At 42.2% G+C, this 21,693-nt stretch overlaps 2 protein-coding genes across 8 annotated transcripts in view; one reads left to right on the forward strand and one right to left on the reverse strand.

Moving 5' to 3' along the window:
- Positions 1-16,423, reverse strand: part of CEP44 (centrosomal protein 44) — a 44,146-nt gene extending 27,723 nt beyond the window's left edge. Inside the window, exons 1-4 of one of the 5 annotated variants that reach the window (XM_090036166.1) lie at positions 16,290-16,423; positions 7,856-8,005; positions 4,559-4,706; positions 1,787-1,933 (exon numbers count right to left, since the gene is read on the reverse strand). In XM_090036166.1, coding sequence (XP_089892292.1) covers positions 1,787-1,933; positions 4,559-4,706; positions 7,856-7,944 — 384 coding nt within the window. In that variant the 5' untranslated portion in view covers positions 7,945-8,005; positions 16,290-16,423. Of the gene's footprint in view, positions 1-1,786; positions 1,934-4,558; positions 4,707-7,855; positions 8,006-16,082 lie in introns of those variants that run through there. The other 4 variants (XM_090036165.1, XM_090036164.1, XM_090036168.1 and 1 more) reach the window with 4 other exon arrangements.
- The window catches only part of FBXO8 (F-box protein 8), a 48,086-nt gene continuing 42,797 nt past the window's right edge, over positions 16,405-21,693 (forward strand). Inside the window, exon 1 of one of the 3 annotated variants that reach the window (XM_090036171.1) lies at positions 16,405-16,706. The gene's annotated coding sequence lies outside the window, so the exon portion shown is untranslated. The remainder of the gene's footprint in view (positions 16,707-21,693) is intronic. The other 2 variants (XR_016440735.1, XM_090036169.1) reach the window with 2 other exon arrangements.

Raw genomic sequence — 21,693 nt, forward strand, 5'->3', positions numbered from 1 at the left:
ATAAAAAAAAAAAATCAGAAAAGTGTAAAGTGCATTTCTATTTCCATTAAGTCAATTCAGGAGTTAAATCAATTTGTGAATCACTTTTCTCCACCTACCATGATAATTGTTCTGTATAATAAATACTAACAAAATTATTTATTTGAAAGTGATACTTCCTGCATCAAAAACCATTAAAGAGAGCACAAATTACTACTAACAGCTACAAAATAATTCATTCATCTTTGTTGTAGTACCTTGACATTTTGTTTTTTGTTTTTTCCACTAGAAAGCATTGATATTCCTAGGTTCTGTCTAGTAGCACATGTACAACTAGTTAACTATCAGATGTATGCTACCTTGATAATATAGGCTGCTTACAGATGTTAAAAAAAGAACCCTCCGCCCCCACCACCAAAAAAAATGGCACTCTACTTGAAATTTGGCCCACTCCCATGCCGAGCGTAGCACATGCTCAGAAGAGGTATTGCATTAGTTGGACTGCCTCGCTCAACATCTGTATAGATCAGGTACTTCAGCAGGGCTCATGTGGCACTTTCATCTAACAGTTGATTGAATTAGCTTTAGATAAAAAGTAGGGGTGCACCGATAGAGATTTTTGGGGCAGATACAGATAGCTGATTTTTAAGGAAGCATATCGGCTGATACCAATCCAATTTCTTTCTTTCTTTCTTTCCAGTCCATCTGGTAAGTCTTGTACGGTAGAAGGGAAAGGAAGGAGAGGAGAGGAGTGTGGAGGGGACAGACCAAGGCCCCCATGGGTGAGGGAGGGAGTGGGACAGGAGCAGGGGTATCCAGGGTGGGGGGCTTTTGCCCCCGGATGCACGAGGCGCAGCGTGGGCTCCAGCTGCGGGCTAGGGCCAGATGGAAGCATGGCTTGTTGGGGGTAGGGGTGAAACAGGAGGGGGTGCAGCTCATCTAGTGCTCATCTGGCAGCTCCCACTACTTGTCCAGGAGGGCGTGGAGGGGAGAATGTGCCTCCAGATTGCCCGGCCAGGAAGAGCCTGGCCCTAGCCCACCCCACACAGATCGAGGGGCAACATGCCCCTCACCCCATGTCCTCACGGATAAGTGGCAGAAGCAGCAGTAGAAGCCACCAGACAAACACCAGATGAGCCGCACACAGCAGCAGAAGCCAACCCCTTCCTATAGCCCACACCTGCACCAGCCCAAACCCCACATCCTCCCTCACCACAGGAGCCTTGATCTGCACCCACAAGCCCTTTCCCTCCTCCCCTTCCCCCACACCAGACTTACCAGCTGCACACAACTCTCCAAGCTGCTGGGCTGTGCTCCTCACCGCCTACGTGCTCTGCTGCAGCTGCGCACATGCACAAGCATTTATCGGACAAATTAAATCAGTGGCATCAGGCTGACTTCTGATACAGAAAATGTTCTTTATATCAATGCTGATCTGATACCAGACCAATGTATCACTGCATCTCTAGAGAAAAGCTCCCAAAAAACTCCACTGAAGAGCATTATCTATACAGATGCTGCTGAGAGCATTATCTATACAGATGCTGCTGAGCCAGGTCAAACCAATGTGATTCTCTTCCAGTACATCGCATTTTTCCCCCCATGTCCGTCAGCACCCATTCATACTAAATTTGTAAGGGATTGGGATTCTACCCCCAAGTCTTTCTTCAGGGATCCTTACTGAAGCTCATATTTACATTATTACTATTTATAGTAATGCTAACTGCATGCTGTAGACAAACAAACAATAATCTTTCCCATAAAATGCTAGTCAAAAGTCAAAACTGGAGTATCACCAGCTCAGTACCTTATTCAAGTTACATAACTCTCTATGCTTTTTCATCACAGTGCTGATAATATCACAAACAATCTGTATTTTCCTTTCTGCAAAGCCACACTGGAGAAATTGTTGCTTTGTTAAAATAGGTTTGTATTGAAAATGATCTCGAAGAAACTAAAAAACAAACAAAACAAAACAAAATTATTTGCAACCAAACCATCACAACTGATTCTCAGAAACCTACTTTGTCATTTCTTATTGCCCTCATCTCTCCCTCTTTTGCAAAGAATCTCTCTCACATGTTGTTCATACATTATTCTTTCCAAGCTTCTCCCAAATTATAATTCCCAACATATGCCATTCTAGCAGGTATCATGCATTTAAGTCATTCATTAATAAGAAGTTCATAAATACTAATATAAACAAATGCTAATATATAAATAAGTAACCAATTTAGCTTGGAAAGTGCCTTTGGAAAGTTCCAAAAATATGACAGCACAGTAAAAATAATGTTATTTGTTTTCTGCTCTATTTTCTAAAACAATGTACTTCACTCCAGAATTAAATACAATTTCACACAACACAAAAATCTTACAAAGTACGCATTTATGCAAACAAGCCCTTTTGGATTAAATATTAAGCTCTGTAAATGTCAAACATTTTAAGTCTTAGTACAGTAATATCAGTTGATTATTGCAGCAATACCGGAAGCATTCACAAACATGAATACTGCAATCTAAGTCATTAACTAGATATTAAACACAGAAATGGATCTTTACCTATCTAAAACCCCATAACCGTGACTCCCCTTCTGAGAAAGGAGACTTTATACATTGCCTTAAATAAGATAAAACCACATACCTATCTTTAACCCAAGTATAAAATGTATTTGATGATACCTGCATATTTTATAAATGTGATAAATCCATATTTCATTCTGTACAGAAAATAATCCAGTTCCACTTTCTAGACATGATACAAAATCAGCACTAATCCTTGTAATCTTTCATATTTATAGTTAAAACTCAGTAACTGAAAACTGGAATGGTTTAAAACTGAACACCTTCTATAAAGAAGTTTACAAAGAAATAACAGACAAGTATAATTCCAAGTATAAGAGCACTCCTACTTAGGTAAATTAGCCAAGAATTGCAATCTATTTGAATCAAGTTCTAAGGACTAGAATCTTGGATTTTCATTAAAGCACAACATAAGAATTGCAAACATGATTGCAAGATTGAAATATACAATCAGTTCTTTCATTCAGCAAAAACACAGCTAGCTACAAATTGAGAGTAAGAGACTTAGAATCTAATCTTATAAGCCAATTAAGCCAATATGAAGCATGAGTATAAATCACTGGCTTTATTTTAATTTAAAGAATAAAACAGTTACCAGATATGCTGGGTTATTCTCCAGTTAAGAACAAACTTGGAAGGTTAGACAAATCAGAAAAAAAACAAACAAGCAGACAAACCCTGCTTAGACACCTATAAAAATATTCATAGTTCCAATAGCACATCATTAGCTCTCCTGTAAAAAAGACTAAATAAAAATAGCAACATGCCTTGGAAACTGCTAAATAAATTAGATTTCAACCCCTACTGCATTGCAAAGTGGTAACCCCACTGTGAAGAGTCACAAGGTTTACATCCAAACTTTCTCTGCCACAGTCAGTTTGTGAAAAATCATCTCATCTACCATTTTGTAAATCCATCAAACAGCACCAGTAAGGCATGGAGATAGTCTTCAACAAAAAAAACAGTCAGCCATATTTTACAAACTTTGATAACTGATGGCAGGCACATACTGTCACCCTGTCAGTCACACAGACTGACAGTATCTGCCATCACCTCCAGCTGCAGCACACAATCAGCTCTTTGGGCCCATATTGAACTTCAGCTTTTCTTTAATTGGCACAGAAGACTGAAATGCATTTTAGTATATACAATAGCAAAATCAGATTCCTTAAATGGTAATCTATGTGAAATGTTTCTTTTGTATATTTTCTCTAAATCACACCTCTTTTAGTCAATGTTATTCAATTCTCTATAGTCACTATAAGGACTGAGAGAAAATAGTTACAAACAGCAAATTGAAATTATTTATTATAATTATTATAGACCTAGATCAACAGTTAAATAATAAGGATATGACAAAAAGTAATTTTTATGTTAGGCTTATAAGAAATAAATTTTTATCAAGAACATCAGAATGATTTAATTTGTAAGTACTCCAGGTACTGACATCAGAATGAAAGACATTTCATCATAAAAACCTCAAGAATGATTCTTTACAGAATGAACAATTACTAAAAAGTTTCATTTCAGCAAACGCAATAAAATATATTCTCATTCAACTGTGGCTGCTGAATTTATAGTACTGCACAATGAATACTTTACATGTACTTCCAGACCTACAATCTGCAAATACCAGATGTAATTTTGCTGATATTACCACTGTCAAAAATTGAAGTTTGGCTAATATATTGTATCCATGTTTCATTAAGATATAAATAAAAATTTGGAGCTGCCACTTAGTCATTGCTCATCTGAAATCCTGACCTAGACACCAAGGTTAAAACACATTAAATACACTTTACAAGAGGTCAACTGTCTCTAAATCAAGCTAGCAAGTTTAGACAAAACCTCTTGCTCAGAAGTTACCAAATGATTGCAACACTGATTTTCATTGCCAAAATTGTATTAGCATGTGGAGACTCATAATAGCAAGTTAACAATGTAATTATAAGACATGCACAAAACTTGTTTTCCAAGTCAAACAGCACTAAGTCAGTACCTTATAGATAGTTTCAATGAAACGCAAGTCACTTTTTGCTGTGAGCTCCACATCAGACTCCACCAGAAGTTCTGCTATGTAGGTTGAAAAGGATATGAAAGAATAGCTGATTATGGGTAAAAAGGCAGCTGGATCACCCTTTACCAAGCTGTTGGGGGGAAAACAGAAATATTTATCACAGCAAACAGAGATAATATCACTTGGTATAATTTGGCATATTAATGTACCTTGCAGGTTGCATATTATGCCCTTCATAGCATATCCAGATTTTGTAGAAACTCAGCCCAATCTAGTCTTCTTGGTTGCTGAAATTAACCTTCCAAATGTGAATCAATGGTATGGATTTGAATATAATCAGGCTATCTGCCCAAGTCTGCAGGTAGCCTAAAATACTGATGCTCCTATCACCTACAAAGTGCAGTGTTAACTCAAAAGAATAATATTGACAAGGAACAGTTGTTGAAACTCATGATCATTTAAGAAGACAGAACAGAGTAGACAGCAGGAGTCAAGCATACTCCCTCCTACCTCTCTAGAATAAGCATCATAGGAGACAGGAAAATAACTAGAGCCTCTTGGTTGATATAGTGTAGGATTTAGGATGGAAGTTCAGCTCTCTAGGGCTGAAAGACTGATTCTCAACCAGGGTGCCTAAGCACTCTGAGGTGCTGTGAGGTGTGAAGAAATAAACGAAAGCTCAGGCTCACCTCTGACTGGCCACTGCCTCACTCCCACTCTCTAGTGCCCCTGCAAGGAACAGTGTAATAAATACTTTTTAAATGGAATGCTGCTCAATTCACAAAAATTTATGGAGCAGTGTCTCAAGTCTAAAGAGATTGAGAACCACTGGATTAGAAGATTGAGGTTTTGTTACACCCTTTTTAGCATGTGTAGAGGTTTGCATATGGTATTCCATGAGGAACCAGTTCATGTCAGCAACTCTAGCTTTTTTAGTCTGCTTCAAGTTGGACACCTAGAATTGTCCTTAATTAAGCCCCACTGAATTTTAATACAAGGAAAGGTTTTACACCCCAGATATTTCACTTCTTGCATATGGCAGAACCCCTGATCAATACAAAAAAAGGGAAAGAGATTTACTAATAGAGTCTATAGAAGTTCCCTCTCACCTGTTGTAAAGAAAAACCAAGGGATGATTGGATCTACTCTGCCCTTTGTATACTCAGTTAATGGGTCACAAAAACACCTAGGGTACACCATCAGCACTAAAGAATTTGTTATCCAAAATAACCTAATCTTGTGCACATATGTGCCAGAGTGAAACTTGAACACTGACATTCATTTCTCTCTTCCCCATGGGCACCCCACATTTAGCGTCCTTGAAAAAGATGACCACACAACTTACTTATCTGCATTTCATTGTTGAGCCGTACATCTCAATTTATCTATTATGAGGCTTGTGCAATTTATTTAGCATTTCCGCTCAATTTGTAAAAAAAATTAAAACCTCAAAGGCTTTAAACATTTTTGCTTTATTCAGCCACTTAAGTGTATGGAACTGGTTAATGTACTTGAGATTTATAAAGACAGACCACTCCATTTCCAAAAATGTACTGTTTTTTCCCCTGTGTACAAAATTCATAAACACAGATATAAATGAAAGAATTGCATTAGCTTTAAGATCAATTTAGATGAAAAAATCCAGCTGAACTTTCTTAAAGCCAAATGTGAAGTATCATTGTAAACAACTTCAGAGAAGCTTCCATCATGCACAGTGAAAACGTCCCCCTTCCCCCCCACACAAGATCTAACCACAACATTACAGAGAATGGGAAAAACATTAAAGAGAGGGTCAGATTATATTACCAAGCATGCCAAAATAAATGCACCATATTTACTCATGTAGAAGACAACTCTGAATAGAAAACATCTCCTCCCCATTAGATTCCATACATGAAAACTATAAATTTGTTATACTTTTCAAGGCTTATTTTCCCTTCATGATGATTTGGGAAAAAACCTTATTTTGGATTTGAGTGAATATGGTACGACTAAAGGAGTGACAGTGTTGATTGATATAATGGTGAAGTGACTTTTTTTTAAGAAAAATTTAAAATTAAAGAAACAAAACTGGCTCTATACTGAATGCATATTAAGTATATTAAAAGATTCTTTCACCCCCGCCTAAAAAAGCTAGTATTTAATTTTTTTCCAAACTTCTAACAGCTATGCGTACAGCTTCTATGGATTCCAGGGAAAAATCTCTCAAACCCAAATCAGATACGCTTCTCATTTAATTGCAGACATTTTTAAAAAATCACTTTAAACTCAGCGTGTACCCCCGCACGAAGACCAGCGCATGCCCAGAAGAGGCCACACCCTAGTTGGATCTGACTCACCTGACGTTTGTAAAGATTGGGCACTTTAATGGGCCTTTTTTGGTGATTTTATCTAATAGCTGACTGAATCAGCTTTACCTAAAAGCACCAAAAAGCCCCACTGAAGCATCCAATCTATATAGATGCTGCACAGCCAGGTCAAAGCAACACACTACTTCTGGTAAAGCGTGGGGGCTTTTTTAACATCTGTAAGCACCAATGCTAGCTTTTTAAAAATAAATCTTAGCACTGCAACAACTTTGTTTATAGCTAAAATAGTTCAACCAAAACTGTTGTACCATTTTCATGTGATCTGGATCAAAACAGGCCCAAAAGCCAACATAGTAGAACAGCAATGCTTTTTCTCAATCAGTACAAGGGGAGCAATGTCATATAATCACCTTGTTATACCTACTTTTAAGGTTAAATGACAACACTAAAAGCATTAGTGCTTGTTCTACTCTGCCATTCTCACTACTGCAGCACTAGTGCTACTGTAGCTCTGGGAGACTTTCCACAGAAATATGTAATAATTCCTAAGCAAACATCCTACTATTAGGATGCTTTTATAGTAGATTTCACTTTCCTCTAAAATTTCCTAAGTCAACTGTGAAATTTTGTACTGCTAAAGAGGGCAGTAATACCTATCAGTCCAAAATAATGACTCATTTCATACACTCTGAAACATCTGTTTTGTCACCAGAATAACTCATTTACTAAACTCTCAAACAGTAAAGACTTTAAATTTGACAACATACTTTAAAATCAATTAGAATATCTGATGAAGCATCTACCATACTTACCATTAGCAACAAAATTCAAAGGTCAAAATTGATGCATTAGGTCCCTGGGGGTTTCTTGTTTGTTTTGTTTTTATTAATAGTTACCAACACACTACTTATATTCTTGCCATCACAGTGATGGAGTAAAAATGTCTTTAAGATGTTTTATTGCCTCTTACCCTGCATAATCCACATCTCTGGGATAGTTTAACAAGCGAAGTCCTTGTTCCATCTTGCGCAAACTTCCCTTTAAGTCTCCTGTAGCCATTTGTTAAAATAAAGCTCTTCTTTTGGCTTATTAGGCAAACTGAATTCAGGATATCCTTCTCCTTAGAAACAAAAATAAGACAATTATGAAGTGCAATAAGATTACCAGTGAAGTATATACTTTCTATTCTAGACACTGCTCTATTTGACAGTATATAACATTTCCTAATATGATATTCAGCCAAGATACTGTACAAATTAACATCTGTCATCTTCTTAATTCCACTAAGCCTGCCAGCAAACTAGAATAAATACTACTAAAAAGGAGTTTGAATTCCCTGGTTGGGTTCTTCCTTTGCAATTAGATAGTTCTACTGGAATTAATGCCTATAATTTATCCATTCTTGGGAAGTATACCACTGAAGTTTGAAGACAGATCTATAAAACCAGACTTTTTCTTGGAAACAAAGGATTTTTAATGGGCAAAAGAGACTGTAAGAAGAAACAGGCATAGAAAACAGCAGGTCAGAAGTGAGGGGCACTGGGTCAGTATTGGCAGTCAATGTTTGCAAATGGGTTCTGATACAAAAAAAAGGTTGAGAACCACTGCTTTAAATGACACAACAAACATCTAGAGAAGAAACTGACAGAAATGCTATAGCAGGGCCGGGCAAAATATGGCCCATGGGTAGGCAATTTCACCCAGCCCACAGCACCCATGAACTGATTTTAACCTGACCAGCCGATGCATTTCGTGCAGGTCCTGGGACTCCTTTGGAAGTGGAGGGAAGCCCTGCCCCTTTCTTCCCAGCTGAGTACCAAGACCTGCACATGGCATCAGGGAGCAGGGAAACCTGCTGGCTCCATCACACAGGGCTTCCCTCAGTAGTGCACAAGTGTTGAGAGCTGCATATGCACCACCGGGAGCCCTGCATCATAGAGACAGACTGGCCTAGCTGCGCTCCTTGCCACCATGTGCAACTTCCTGACTGCAGCCACATGCTGCCAGGTGGCAGCACCTGCCATGAGCACCCCCGAAGGCTCATTGCCTGCTGCTGTCACCAGCAATAGAAGCTTTGCACCATGGTAGGGGGGTAGTGTGTGGGAGGCAAGTCCCCAACCCCCGCCTTATACCCCACACACCTACAACCTGCCCCCACAACATATCCATACACCCCTGCAACATACCCTGCACCCCCAACACACGCAGCCACATCCCCTCACAAACCCCACACCCACACACGTCTCCATACACACAAACCCACCACCCCAGCCACACCCCACACATAATATACAAGATTAAGACTTTGAGCTATTATACAGTCACCTCTATATACACTATGTAAAACATAAATCATGTCAAAAATATTTTATGTAATAAAATTAAAATAAATTTTAGGAGGTGTTTGACTTTTACTATATGATTTTTTTTTTCTGGTTTCAAGATGGCAAACCTTCCCTCCCAAAAGGAGTACTTTTGGGGGCAAGGAGAGGGACTTCCAGTGGCAAAGATCAGGGGTTAGGGGTGGGATTTATGGTCCCAAGGTGATGACCGGGGGCAGGGCACCTGTCAAGGGGTGGGGCTACTCTTGCAGCCCTTGACAGCTCACCAAAACTAATTAAGCAGGCCTCCAGCCAAAATAATTGCCCACACCTGTGCTAGAGACGGATTTGCCAGAGGAATATGCCAAGCCACAAGAATTATTTTAGACCTGAAAGAAGGTGAAGCAGAGTGGCACCTTACAAACTACCTAATTCAGAGAGGCATAAGCTTTCATAAGCAACAGGAAAAAAGGAAGGAAAGAAGAGATGGCACTGCTAAGAGAGACAAAGGTGGTAAATAAAGCAGCAAAACTATAGGGACACCGAGGTTACAGAAGATACCCCAGTAATGAGATAAGAATAGTCTCTGTGTGGACCATACTTAACACAATCAAGTCTTCTGAAGATTTTTTGTTTTCCAATTTTGCATTCAAGTTTGTTTCTTAAAAGCAGCTACTCTAAAGTCAGGGTGCAATATCAGGGGATTAAGCCCACAGAAGCTATTAACAATGTGAGAGGGTGCTTATGCTAAGCAAGGCCTAGCATTAAAAAAAAATGCACTAAAACTCCCAGAATGCTTCAAGGAGGTTGAGGAGTCAGCGACTGACATTCTGGTAATCACTTTCTGACCCTTAGATGAAAATACTGAACTTCTGACCTTTAAACAATGATAAAAATAGCAGACATGCCGCTCACATTGTTAAAAATAGGAAACTGCATGGCTAAACCGCAATGACGAAAAAACAACCGCATATTATGTCAGTTTTGACATTTTAACCCTGCAAAAACCAGCAAAACATATAGATGAATAATGTATTTAGGTTATAGAAAATTAGTATAAGAAATATAAAGGTCATTAAGAATTAACATAAGAAGCGTAATGATTATAATACAAAGCTAAGATATTATAACATAGATAAGTTAACTAAATAACCAATAGAAGTAAGAATTAGAAATGCATATGTATAAGTGTTATCATATATAACTAATAGTAAAGTTATGTTAGATGCCTCACTTCCACCATGGGGACAGTTTTGTCTAAAAAAAGATAAGGGACTCCTTTTAAATGAGCTGTTAACCAGTTCTGAGACTACTGAATCAGGCAGCCGCACCTAGCCTCCGGGTTAGAGAGCAAGGGCTTGATTTGGGAACCTCGTGAACCAACAGACCTCCTTTAGTTTATGACTTTGTGAAACAATAAAAGTTTTAAATTGAACAGGTTTGAGCCTGTGCTTAATTCAGTCCTATATAATTCGGCATTGAGCTCCCACAAACAGATGCTTAGCTCACTAAATACGGCTCGCGGGCCAGATCTGGCCCACAGGGCCCCCAGAAATTTAGAAAATTAATATTAGTCTGCCTCAGCAGCCAGCCAAAGTTGACAGGAGCCAGGGGCAGTAGGACCCAAGGGAAACCACAGCAATACTGAACAGCCCAGCCCTGCCCACACCTAGCCATTTCATTCCCTTCCTGCCCCCACCCTGCTCCACACCACCAATGGCTGCATTGCCAGACCGGGGAGCACTGGGCCACTCTGGTACAGGGTGTGTGTAGGCAGGGGCAAAGTCCCACCCCCTCCCATACACATGCTCCCACACCCCTGTTGCACTGCCAAACATGCAGACAACCCACACCCCCTCACACTACCCAGGTACCCAGCCCCTCACAAACCCCACATATCCACATGCCTTTCTCACCCCACATACCCACCCTGCCCTCCCCCCACAATATACGAGAGTAAGAGTTCATTTTAAGCTATTGTGACTTCTATGTACACTACACTAACACATGTAAATCAGGACAAAGATTTGTTGAAACCAAATTAATGAATGCTGTAGATGTTCGCTCGTTAGAATATAATTCGGTATTTTTCTGGTTCTGAGATAGCAAAACCTCTTGCTGAAAGGAGTACTTCCATGGGTAAAGGGAGGGACTTCTGGTCACAAGCTGGTGACCAGGGACAGGGCATTTGTCAAGGAGTGGGGCTACAAATGTGGCCCTCAACAGGCCTCATTCATGTTCATTCACATCTCATTCATGTCCACTTCAGGTATCCATGGTAACTAATGGATGGCCATCCCCCACTCCGCTTTCGCTTTTGATAGGGAACTCACTCTAGTTTCTTATGTTCCAAAGAAGTCCAAAGTTGTTCTGATGCTGTTAAGCATGCAGCACGACCTGTCAGTGGGTGGAGAGCAAAAAAAGCTGGACATCATCCATGACTACAGTAAAAACAAGGGTGGGGTGGATAACCTTGACCACTTGGTCCATATGACCACCTGCAAACTGAAAATCAACAGGTGGCCAATGACACTCATTTTTCATATGCTGGATGCAGCTGCCATTGCCAGCCTCATCATTTGGCTAAGCTACAACACAAAGTGAAAGGAAAGACCACGCTTAAGAAGAGGGCACCTTTTTCTGCAGGACCTTAGAGAATAGTTGACTGATGGACAAATAAAACGAAGAATGATGGATACACATAATCTGTCTCAATCCATCATGTCTGGTATGACTACCCTAAAATTAGAAATTGCCACAGAGCACACTGGAAGAACCTTCTGCAAGCATGAGTGGACGCTGCGCTTTTTGCCCAAGGACAGATGACTGCAAAACCTGGAAACAATACAAAGATTGTAAGTGATCTGCTTGTATGCACCACAGTAAATCACCGCTGCTCTGTGAGGAATGCAATATTTAGTTTAAAAAGTTAGGAAATGTTTTTGGAAGTAATTGTTAGTTTGAAAACAGTGTGAACTGCAGACTTAGCAAACTGTTCATTCATGTTTTGAAACTCTAAAAAAAAAGTTTAATTTTTTTCATAGTTATAATTAAATAATATTTTGGGTTCAGGGCATCATAAATACTCTTTCAAACACCAAAACTAATAAATAGCTTTTGGCACATTTATACTGTTGTCACTGGTTCCATTTTGTGCATGCAGGTGGGGTAACAAGTTACCCATGAGACCAACAGCAGTTACAGTTCCATGAGAACAGATGAGGGTTAAAATAAAGCTATGCACACCATGAATTGCAAGTAATACCAACTACATACATTTAAAATAAATTAATATTATCTAAGCGCTTAATTAAACTCTAAACTAAAATATCTTATCCAAGTAAAGCTATGCACAAGATAAACTGTAACTAATACCAACTTTATACACTTTAATAAATTTATACTTTATAAAAAGGAGTTTCCTGAAACTGAATGCTAACCTTGAAACAGGCAGTTCATGCTAGGTATTAAATGTAAGCATGCTGCACCCAGTTGCAGAAGCTGCAGACATTCTCTGTTTCTGTGGGATGAACACTTGCCCCTCATGCTGAGTGTCCACCGAGTTTGTTGGAATGGTGAGGCAGAGTCTTGCCAAAGAGTAAAGATCTGGAAACGGTCACAGACAGAGTTCCAGAACATAGGCATCGGGCTCCCTTTGACAAAGCTCACATAAGCAGCACGTTCAATGTCATTCTCTTTCCCCTATCTCAGGATTGCTTTCAGTAGCTGTGTATCTAAACTTAGTAAAGGCACCTTGTTGGGGTCTAAAATGCAAACAGCACTAAGGAAGGGGGCAGCAGGTTGCCTGGTTCTATATATACTATATACACTAAACACAATTTCCGGTTTCCATTCAGCAGGCTGAATGGCTCTGGCCCCGACCCTGGGAAGGGCAGGACCCAGCTGAGATGAGGGGTTGGGGGATGACCCTGCTGCACATAGCAAAGGGGAGAGCAGCTGCCTCCAGCCCTGCCAGGCTCTGTCCCGGCCACTGGGGCACAGACCCCCAGGCACTGCAGGCTGAGGTAAGTCGGGCCAAGGCAGGCTGGGCCACTCTGTCTGCCTGTCCCCACCCCAGTCATGTCTCTGTGGCACTCAACACCTTTTACAGCACCTGTCTCAGCCCCAGGACGCAGTTCGTGCCAACACCCAGGACACTACAGCAGCTGCTCTGTTCCGCTCTGACCCACCAGTGAGGGGAAGGAGGTGGGGATGGAAAATGGCTTGAGCCCCTAAAGCCAGATAGGGTCCTGCATGCTCAAGGTCACCCTGACTTACAGGAGGGAACCCAGACATCTGGGGGCCCTGGCCCTGTGGGCAAGAGAAAACTCAGGCATCTGGGGCCCCAGCCAGAAGGCATAATTAACAGTAAGCGTTATCAGCTAGAATGGCCAAAAAAAGCCGATAATGCCATTTTTCTTTTACCAGGGCTGATCTGATAGGCAACCAATATATCGGTACACCTCTGCTTAAAACACAATACCACTGCAGTTTGATAGCAGAGGCCGGGGGAATTTTCACTGACTTCCTTAGTTAACTTCATGGTAAAAGTATCTCCACCAAAATTTTGCAGAATGATGGCTAACAAGCATTAGCTTTTCTGATGTAAGAGGTCACACCCACTTTGACAAGTAAGACAAAGCCTTAGACCACCAATTCTCAACTGGAAGGCTGCAGCATCAGGGGTACCTTGGGATCCTGCCAAGAGTGCCACAGGGTGCCATGCAATGCTAACACAGGCATGCAAATATCATTTACAAGGTAAGTCCAAAGATTTCAAATAGCAAGCCATAGCATTAAAAACCTTTTACTCATCCTGTCATGGCTTTTGCATGAGTTCTTTGCAAAAGAAGAATTACCCTAATATTTTTCTGAAGTAAAAAAAAAAAAAGTAAAGCTGACAATTTTCAAGGGGTGCCTCACAAGGGAGGGATCTAGTGAGGGATGCCTTGAGTCTAAAAAAGGGTGTATTACCCCAAGTGGTTCTCAGTGTTTTTGGATTCAAGGCACCTCCCCATAACTTTTGTGACTCAGTTAGCTATAAATTAGTTTAAAAAACAAATTTGTAACTATCAGTGTTTACCTCCTGGTAGAAACGATGGACGATCATCTAAGCAGGGACAAGCCTTAGCCTGTGTTTATCTCTTAACACTTCAATTATCATCTCACACCTCATGGTATCCTTCATGTGATCTGACAGTGAGGTGTTCTGGTACCCTGGTTGAGAATCACTGTCTTTGACTATTTCCTGTTAAAATCATCAGTAGTTGCCAAAGCAAAGCTTGAATGGCCTCCAAGGCTACGGATGTTTATCAGAAACTTGATCTGTCAGTTATAAAACGTTTAGAGTCTGTCAACAACTTCCAGTCCCACATAACAAAGAACGTTGGTCAGTTTCTTAATCAATGGACCTTGTAGGCCTCACCGGAATACGAATGAACGCGTACTGCTCACATAAAGGCTTTCCTAAAGCACTGGCCAGACTAGGCCTGACCAGCAAATCTGACCAATGCATGAATCTCTCACATAAGCAGAAGTTGTAATGTGGAAACATGGTCAGGATGATGGTGCAAGACATGCAATCTTATCGTAAAATGGATGGAAAGATACTTGTGCTAGACACACAGGGTCCAGTGCCTGCACCACGATAAGGCTGGAATCACACTCAGATATGGCCCATCTGATGCACTGCTGAGTCATGGGACTTAAGCCCACACAGCAATTTTAGCTCCCCTCTCTCTTCCCCCCACTCTCCCCAGTTAATGAAGGGAGCTACTGGACATGTGCCAACTGATTATCTGGAACAAATGAACAAAGCAGAGGCAGGAGCAAAGGTCATAGGTTAACAAATGAGCACTGTGAGATGGGACAGAGCAGACCACAGCAGACAGAGCCCACTGGCCCATGAATGAGTCCAAGGAGCAAGTGGATACCACCCAATGAAACTTTGCACGGAAACATGGACGGAGAAGGGATAGGAAAGCGACCCTGCAGGTCCCCCAGATGTGAAAGAAGCCCATCATACAGGACAGTTTAAGACTATGGTTTTTAACCTTTTTTTTGGTTAGTGTACCCCCGGCAGCTGATCGAGAACTGGGGAGGTCCCCCAGGGCTGACTGATGAGTGTGTGTGTGTGGGGGGGGGGGGGGGTTCCCACACATCCCCAACGGCAAAACCAGAAGTGCTGGCAACACACAGCACCAAAGTCATAAGTGCGATGGCATGTTGCAGTGGAAGTGCCAGCAGCATGCTGCGCCAGTGGAAACAAATGTGCTGGCGATGCATGGCATGCAGTAGTGCGAAGCGCTGGTGGCCCTGCCCCCCACCCTGCTGCTGTATATCCCTCAGGGCCTTCCCAAGTACCTCCAGGGGTATGCATACCCCTGATTGCCAACCCCCAGCTTAAGATATTCAAAATACAAGTGGAATATAAAATGTAGTTAGTTTTGACCCCCATAAAAAAAGAATCGGAAACCAGGAAGGACTTTGTTGTTGCAGGGCATTGTTCCCACTACTTTGTCACAGGCATCAGTGTGTTAACACCTGGTCTGAGGTAACATTAGGCCCATATGTATTGAGGCTGCGCACGTAGACAAAAAACCTGGCCGAATCCTTGCCATGAGCAGAGCCTGCAGTCGTCCTTTATGACAAACCTAGCGTCAGGTGTCTCCGGGCCATGATTTTTTTTGCCAGCGCTGCAGGCGCTGAAGCTTCATTACACCACCACAGTCAGCAAGGCCCGAGAGGGGCACAGCAGCCAGACACACCAAGCCCTTCTCACCCTCCTTCCCATTTCTCCAACGCTTGAGCCCGCTGGTTTCCAGCCCAGGCAGGAGGCGAGAGCCCCGACTCAGGTTCCGCCCGGGGAACACCCACCAGCAGGGCAGCCCGAGGAAAGAGCCCAGCCTGGGACCCCCTCGCGGCCACGACGTCGCTCCTCCGCTACCTTCACAGCATAAAACGCGGGTCCTTCTCTCGCTGTCCCCAATAAAACAGGAACGCGAGGCCAGAGCCACTCGCTAGGCACAGCCCGCACCGTGGAAGCTCTGCCCCCGTCCGGCCCCGCGGCGGTTTGTTCGTTACCAGCCGCGTGCGCCACAGCTGCCGATTCGCCTCGCCGGATTTGCCGCTACGTCCCCTACCCTCCCAGAGCCGTCCCTCGGGGAGCTCCGCCCCCGAGCCGCTCGCCAGCCGCAGCAAGGCAGGCTCTGGAGGAGGGTGAGGAACCGTCACACTTCGCGCGTGGCGAATCTGCCGCCGCGAGTTTTGCTTCCGGGGAGCCTCGCGGCGGAGACGTCACTTCCGGCAACAACAGCGACAGTCAGAGCCGAAGAGCCAGGGGCAGCGGCGGTGGTTCCTTGGGGTGTTTGTTGGGGTACAGGAGAGGACTGCAGCCCACCCCCTACCGGGGCTGCTCGAGCCTGTTCCCACCCGGCGAGGCTCCCGCCCCGACTCGGACCCGGCTCGTCGCGGCGGCGGTTGGGATTGGAGCTCGCACAGGTAGGGACAGCGGGAGGGGGCCTGTTCCGGAGTGACGGGCGCCACGGCCAATCGCAGGGCGCATATCGCATGCAGGGGCGAGGCGGCTGCCTGAAAGGCCCAATCCCATGCAAGAAGGAGGTGGGGCAAGTGAGCAATAGGGAGCACCCCCACGGGGCATTGGGGTCAGTCACTGGGGGTTCAGTAACTACAGCGCTCTTGGGTCCTGGTTGGGGGGCTGCGCCAAGCACCACGATCCCCTGCTGTGGCACTCCATCCCTGCAGAAAAAGGAACCCACTCCGTCGAGAGGAGCAGCCCGCAGCATGGGTGGGCGTGGGAAAGCTCTTTGGCAACCCAGCCACTCCCCCAGATGTAGGATTCTTGCTACCCAACCCCTGCTTTGACTGGTTACTTTCATTCCTTTCCCAATTGGGTTATTTTTAGCTCCCCCACCCTGCAGACCCACCTGCCTCCCCCCTAAATCCCACCAACCCACCCCCAGTTACTTGCATCAGGTTCCCCATAAACCTCTCAGTGCTGACAAACGTGCTCATGGAACTCCTGATCTATGATTGTAAACCAGGTGTGGTTAACATTTGAACACACCTGCTATTAGTGTGTGAGACCCACTATTTATACCCTACAGTATAGCAGCTTTGTACCAGTACAGGGTTATAGGTTCCAGGCCCTGTGCATCTCAGAATCTTCTTATACATGTGACGGGCTGGCTGGCAGTGACTTGGCCCAGGGGTTTTGAAAGGACAAAAGATGATTGGAGAACTTGGGATTCCCTTTCCGCACCAATCAGGCCCCAGAGACTCAGCCCTCCCTACCCCCCAGTCCCCTGATTATCCCCCTCCAGGTGACCCAAGGGGCCAAAAGGGGCAGCATGGGCTGACTCAGGAGAGACCAGTGAGACCAACAAGGAAGGAGCTTCACAGAGCTGGCAAGAGCTGAGCGAGTGGGGTAGGAGCACTGCCCTGGAAGAGCCTGAAAGAGCAGGACCTGCAGGCAGCAGTGGGACCCTCAGCAGCGTGGTGTGTGTGTGGCCAGTAGGAGAGGCTCCCCACTGGGCTCCAGGATCCTCTGGGAGAGGCTGCAGTCAGCAGGAGAGGCTCCCCTCTGCTCCAGCAACGATCTGAGCAGTGACCTGAGAGGTTCCCAGCTCTGCTTCTGACTCCTCCAATCAGAGGCCAGGCAGCTTGATGTGAGGCTCGGGCTTAGGGAAGTTCAAGACCCCTAGCAGGCTGGAGTAGTGCTACTAGTGGTGGCTGTGTGACAGTGTTCCTACCTACCACATAGGAAACCTGGGTTCAAGTCCTAGCTGAGGTGACTTGGGGTGAGCGAGCTAACAAGAAGCAAATCTTCCTGCAGTGGACAGGAGCCATTGTGTTTTCTCCCTCTCCACGTACCAAGGCCCTATATTTCCTTGTCGTATGACATTTTGCATTTTGTGCCTTTTTATATTTCACCAACCCATACTGTTCGTTGTGCTGTTTGTGTTTTATATTTTGTTAACCCTGTTTTTTGTCAGTGATTGTAAGTGTCTAACCTTTGTTGAATCCTACCCCCTTGGGGTATTGTAGTGTCCACTATACTCTCTGATTTTTATGCCTGTTATGTTCCCAGTATTAAAAGGTATATGGTTAAGTCCCCATTGGTGGTCTAGCTCTGCTCTGTAGTGGGGAGGAGAGTCCCTACACCTCCCACAGTACTTGTGCACCTGCTTTGATCAAGGAACCTAAATGGTAGGGGAAAATACATAATTGAAGCTTGGAGAAATACACTGCCATTGCTTATTTTGATATGAAAAATTGTCCTCTTTTAAATTGTCATAATACAGCTGTAGTGACTGTTAGTAGTCATTCACTAATCAGAGGTTCTTGTACTCAAAATTACTTTGTTCATTATGTTCCAATAATGAACATGTTCATCCTGGCTTACTGCAAACCTGAAAATAATTACTTAGGAGGCAGGGAGGAAAGGGGTAGGGAAGAAGAAAGAAGGCACCCAGTCTAATAAATGGCAGATTAGCAAGGCTCGGAAGTTTTACTCTTGTGGCTTTACCGTAATTGGTCCTGGGCTGTTTTAAATAATATGATAGTCTGTGACATCAGTTAAAGTGGTATTTAATAATAAAAAATCTATTGTAGTTTGTTTAATCATTTCTGTATATTACATTTAAATTAAATCCATTCAAGGTTCTTTACTTTAAAAAAAATCTACTTTGGATGTCTTTCCACAGAAATACCTTGCATGGATGATGTTACAAAGAGCCAAGTTTCTTGGATATTATGACAGATTACTTGCATTTTTCTCCCAGGATGTATATAAACCATGCCCTGTTTTCTAATATGGAATTAACTGGAAGTGATTATGTTCAGACTAGTTTAAAGAAGATTAAGAGAACTAAAAAAATTGTTCATCTTCCATTAGTAATTATTGTTAACGATTACATTGGCTCTTTGCAGTTAGAAATTTATGTGTAGCTGCTGTAGTTGAAATATGGAAGTAACAGCTGCACTGAAGTTTGTGTAGATTTGTTGTGTGTATATATAGAAGGGTTACTTAAAGATTAGACAGATAATCTGTTTTGCAGAGGATCATGGGCTAGTGGTTTTTTTGTTGTTGTTGTTGTTGTTGTTGTTGTTTTTTTAAACACACAACTTTACGCCCTCAAGCAGACACAGTTTTTAGAGAAACTTCCTGATAATGATGCTCTTCTTTCTCCTACATATACCTCATATAATATTCTGACATCAACCATTTCAAATTGAAATCTTGTGATGCTGAAAAATGACAGCTTGTGTTAGCAAGTTTCTCAGATAGAGAGCAAATTGTGAGGGAGCAGTTTGCAAGGAGGAAAGAGGCAGGCTGTGAGCTTTTTCTGTTTTGTTTAAAAGTTGTTTTATTTGGGAGGAGTGGCTGAGGAGCTCCTCTGGGAGCAAAACCCACCTGCAAAAGCCAGCAGATAGGCAACTCATTTGCAAGGACCCTGATCTTGATTTAACCATCTAATGACTTCTATAATAAAAACAGCAGCAATGATGTCCACTGCAACACTGAAATGTAAGAAAGTAGTTTAACATGTGTTAGGACAAGGTTTTCCCTCTCCTTTAGGTCACAAACTGAGCGTTTCACTGCGCTTTTAGGCAGAAGGGAGAAGAGCAGCTCCCAGGAAGAACCACAGGTCTCACTTTAAAGCCTTTGAAGTGTAAAGGCATCAAATAGGGCTATCGCTCCTGGTCAGAACTTCCAATAATTTTTCACCATATCAGAGTATCTGTGGTTATGGTTCAGAGGCTCCATAGGATACCTTTAGTCCCAAAAGAACTCTGTAACACATGCCTAGTCTGTGCTCTAGGACCAGGGCATAGGCCTAAGGGAATTGTTACCTCTTTTTCTGGTTTATTCACAAACACTCACGCACTATAAATCTAAATGAATATGGCCATTTATCTATCTCACAATCGTGAGATTCTATTTATAAGAATAAGGCCTAGCTATTTTTTAAATAAAAATTGAATTCTGAAGAAGTGGCTGGATAATACCCATTCCTGGCAAACCATTGGCTGGCTCTTTTTAAAGGCAAGCTGGCATTAAGTTGGACACTACTCCTCTTGGCTGCTGTTATCTCTATACTACATACACAACTATAAGGAAAAACCCAAAGCTATGCCCTGTTTAATTGATCTAGGAACTACTGAAGTAGCTCAAACCTCCTAATCACCTCTTTTAAAAGCTAGATGCGACTTATTCAGATAAATAGTAATTTTTTGTTGGTTTCCATGTATATGTACACTTGATTATATGTGCTATTTATGGCATGTCATGACAGATTAAGTAATTGTTTAAAATAGGTGTCTAATATGTTGTTATGGGATAAGCTGACCATGTGCTGGTGTAATCAGTTTTCCAGTCTGTTAGGACTCAGTACATTAAATAGATAATTGTATAATAAAATGTGTTGTAGAATTGAGAAAGTGGTAGATAAAAGTAAGGAAAACTTTGAATATTATTGATTGAGAAATATCCATTCTGTTCTTTTTTTGAGAGGCAACAAATTACATTTATCGAGGTAAGAAAGGTGTTCTTTATCATTAATCATTTTAAGAAAAAGAAATAAAGGAAGGTTAGGTATTTAATGCATTTGACTAAAAACATTGATTTGTGTTTAAATCTAAAAATTAGTTCTGTTTGGAAAATGTGAAGCTGTGTTCTCAGATCAGTGGTATTTGTTCACTGCAGAAATAGCAGTTTCTTATTGTGTCCTTGAGTGACCTATGAACTGATGGGACTGCTCCAGAAATTCTTGATTAGACTCGCCCCCCTCCCCCTCCCCCTTCCCCTCCAACCTTGTTAGAGCAGCAGTCTGTACTTACTGTTCCTGATCTTTCCAAGATAGGCCTTTTTTTGCTGGGAGACAGCTTTATAGTATAGTGATAATTTCTTTCTATAAAAGAAAGTGTTAACAAGTGGGGAGAGAGGTTTAATTAATGGAACTGGCTGTACATTGATAATACTTTAAAAGCTCAAATACACATTTTAAAATGTGGTGAAGGACATTTTATTTTGTTCTCGAGTGAATCAGAATACTAAATGCTGGTTGGTATTCTCTACGTTGTATGCTTCGATAGTTCCTTTCCTAAATGATTCTCAGTTGTATATGTTGTATGCACTGACTGGTATTTCAGGATCCTGCTTTGGTTTATCCGTAAGCAAACGCACAAGTAGCTTAGACTTAAAAGATGGTTCTTAAGGGACCTACCACTATTGTTTCCAGACTAATAGATGTTAATCTAGCAAGAACACAAGGAATACGCAAAATTTAGTTTTTCATGAATCCGTCTTCCAATTCAACACCTCCTGGTATGAGCGGCGTGTCTGCATAGCTTAAGAAAGTATATGCTTTCTAAGTTGGAATATAATGTCAAACTAAGAATTAGTTATAGGATTTTGGAATAAATTTAGGTAGTTCAGGATGAAGAAAAAATTAAAGTGAATGTC

This window comes from Crocodylus siamensis, chromosome 2 (genome assembly GCF_052110815.1).
Source record: "Crocodylus siamensis isolate JL-2025a chromosome 2, ASM5211081v1, whole genome shotgun sequence".
Classification (NCBI taxonomy): Eukaryota; Metazoa; Chordata; order Crocodylia; family Crocodylidae; genus Crocodylus; species Crocodylus siamensis.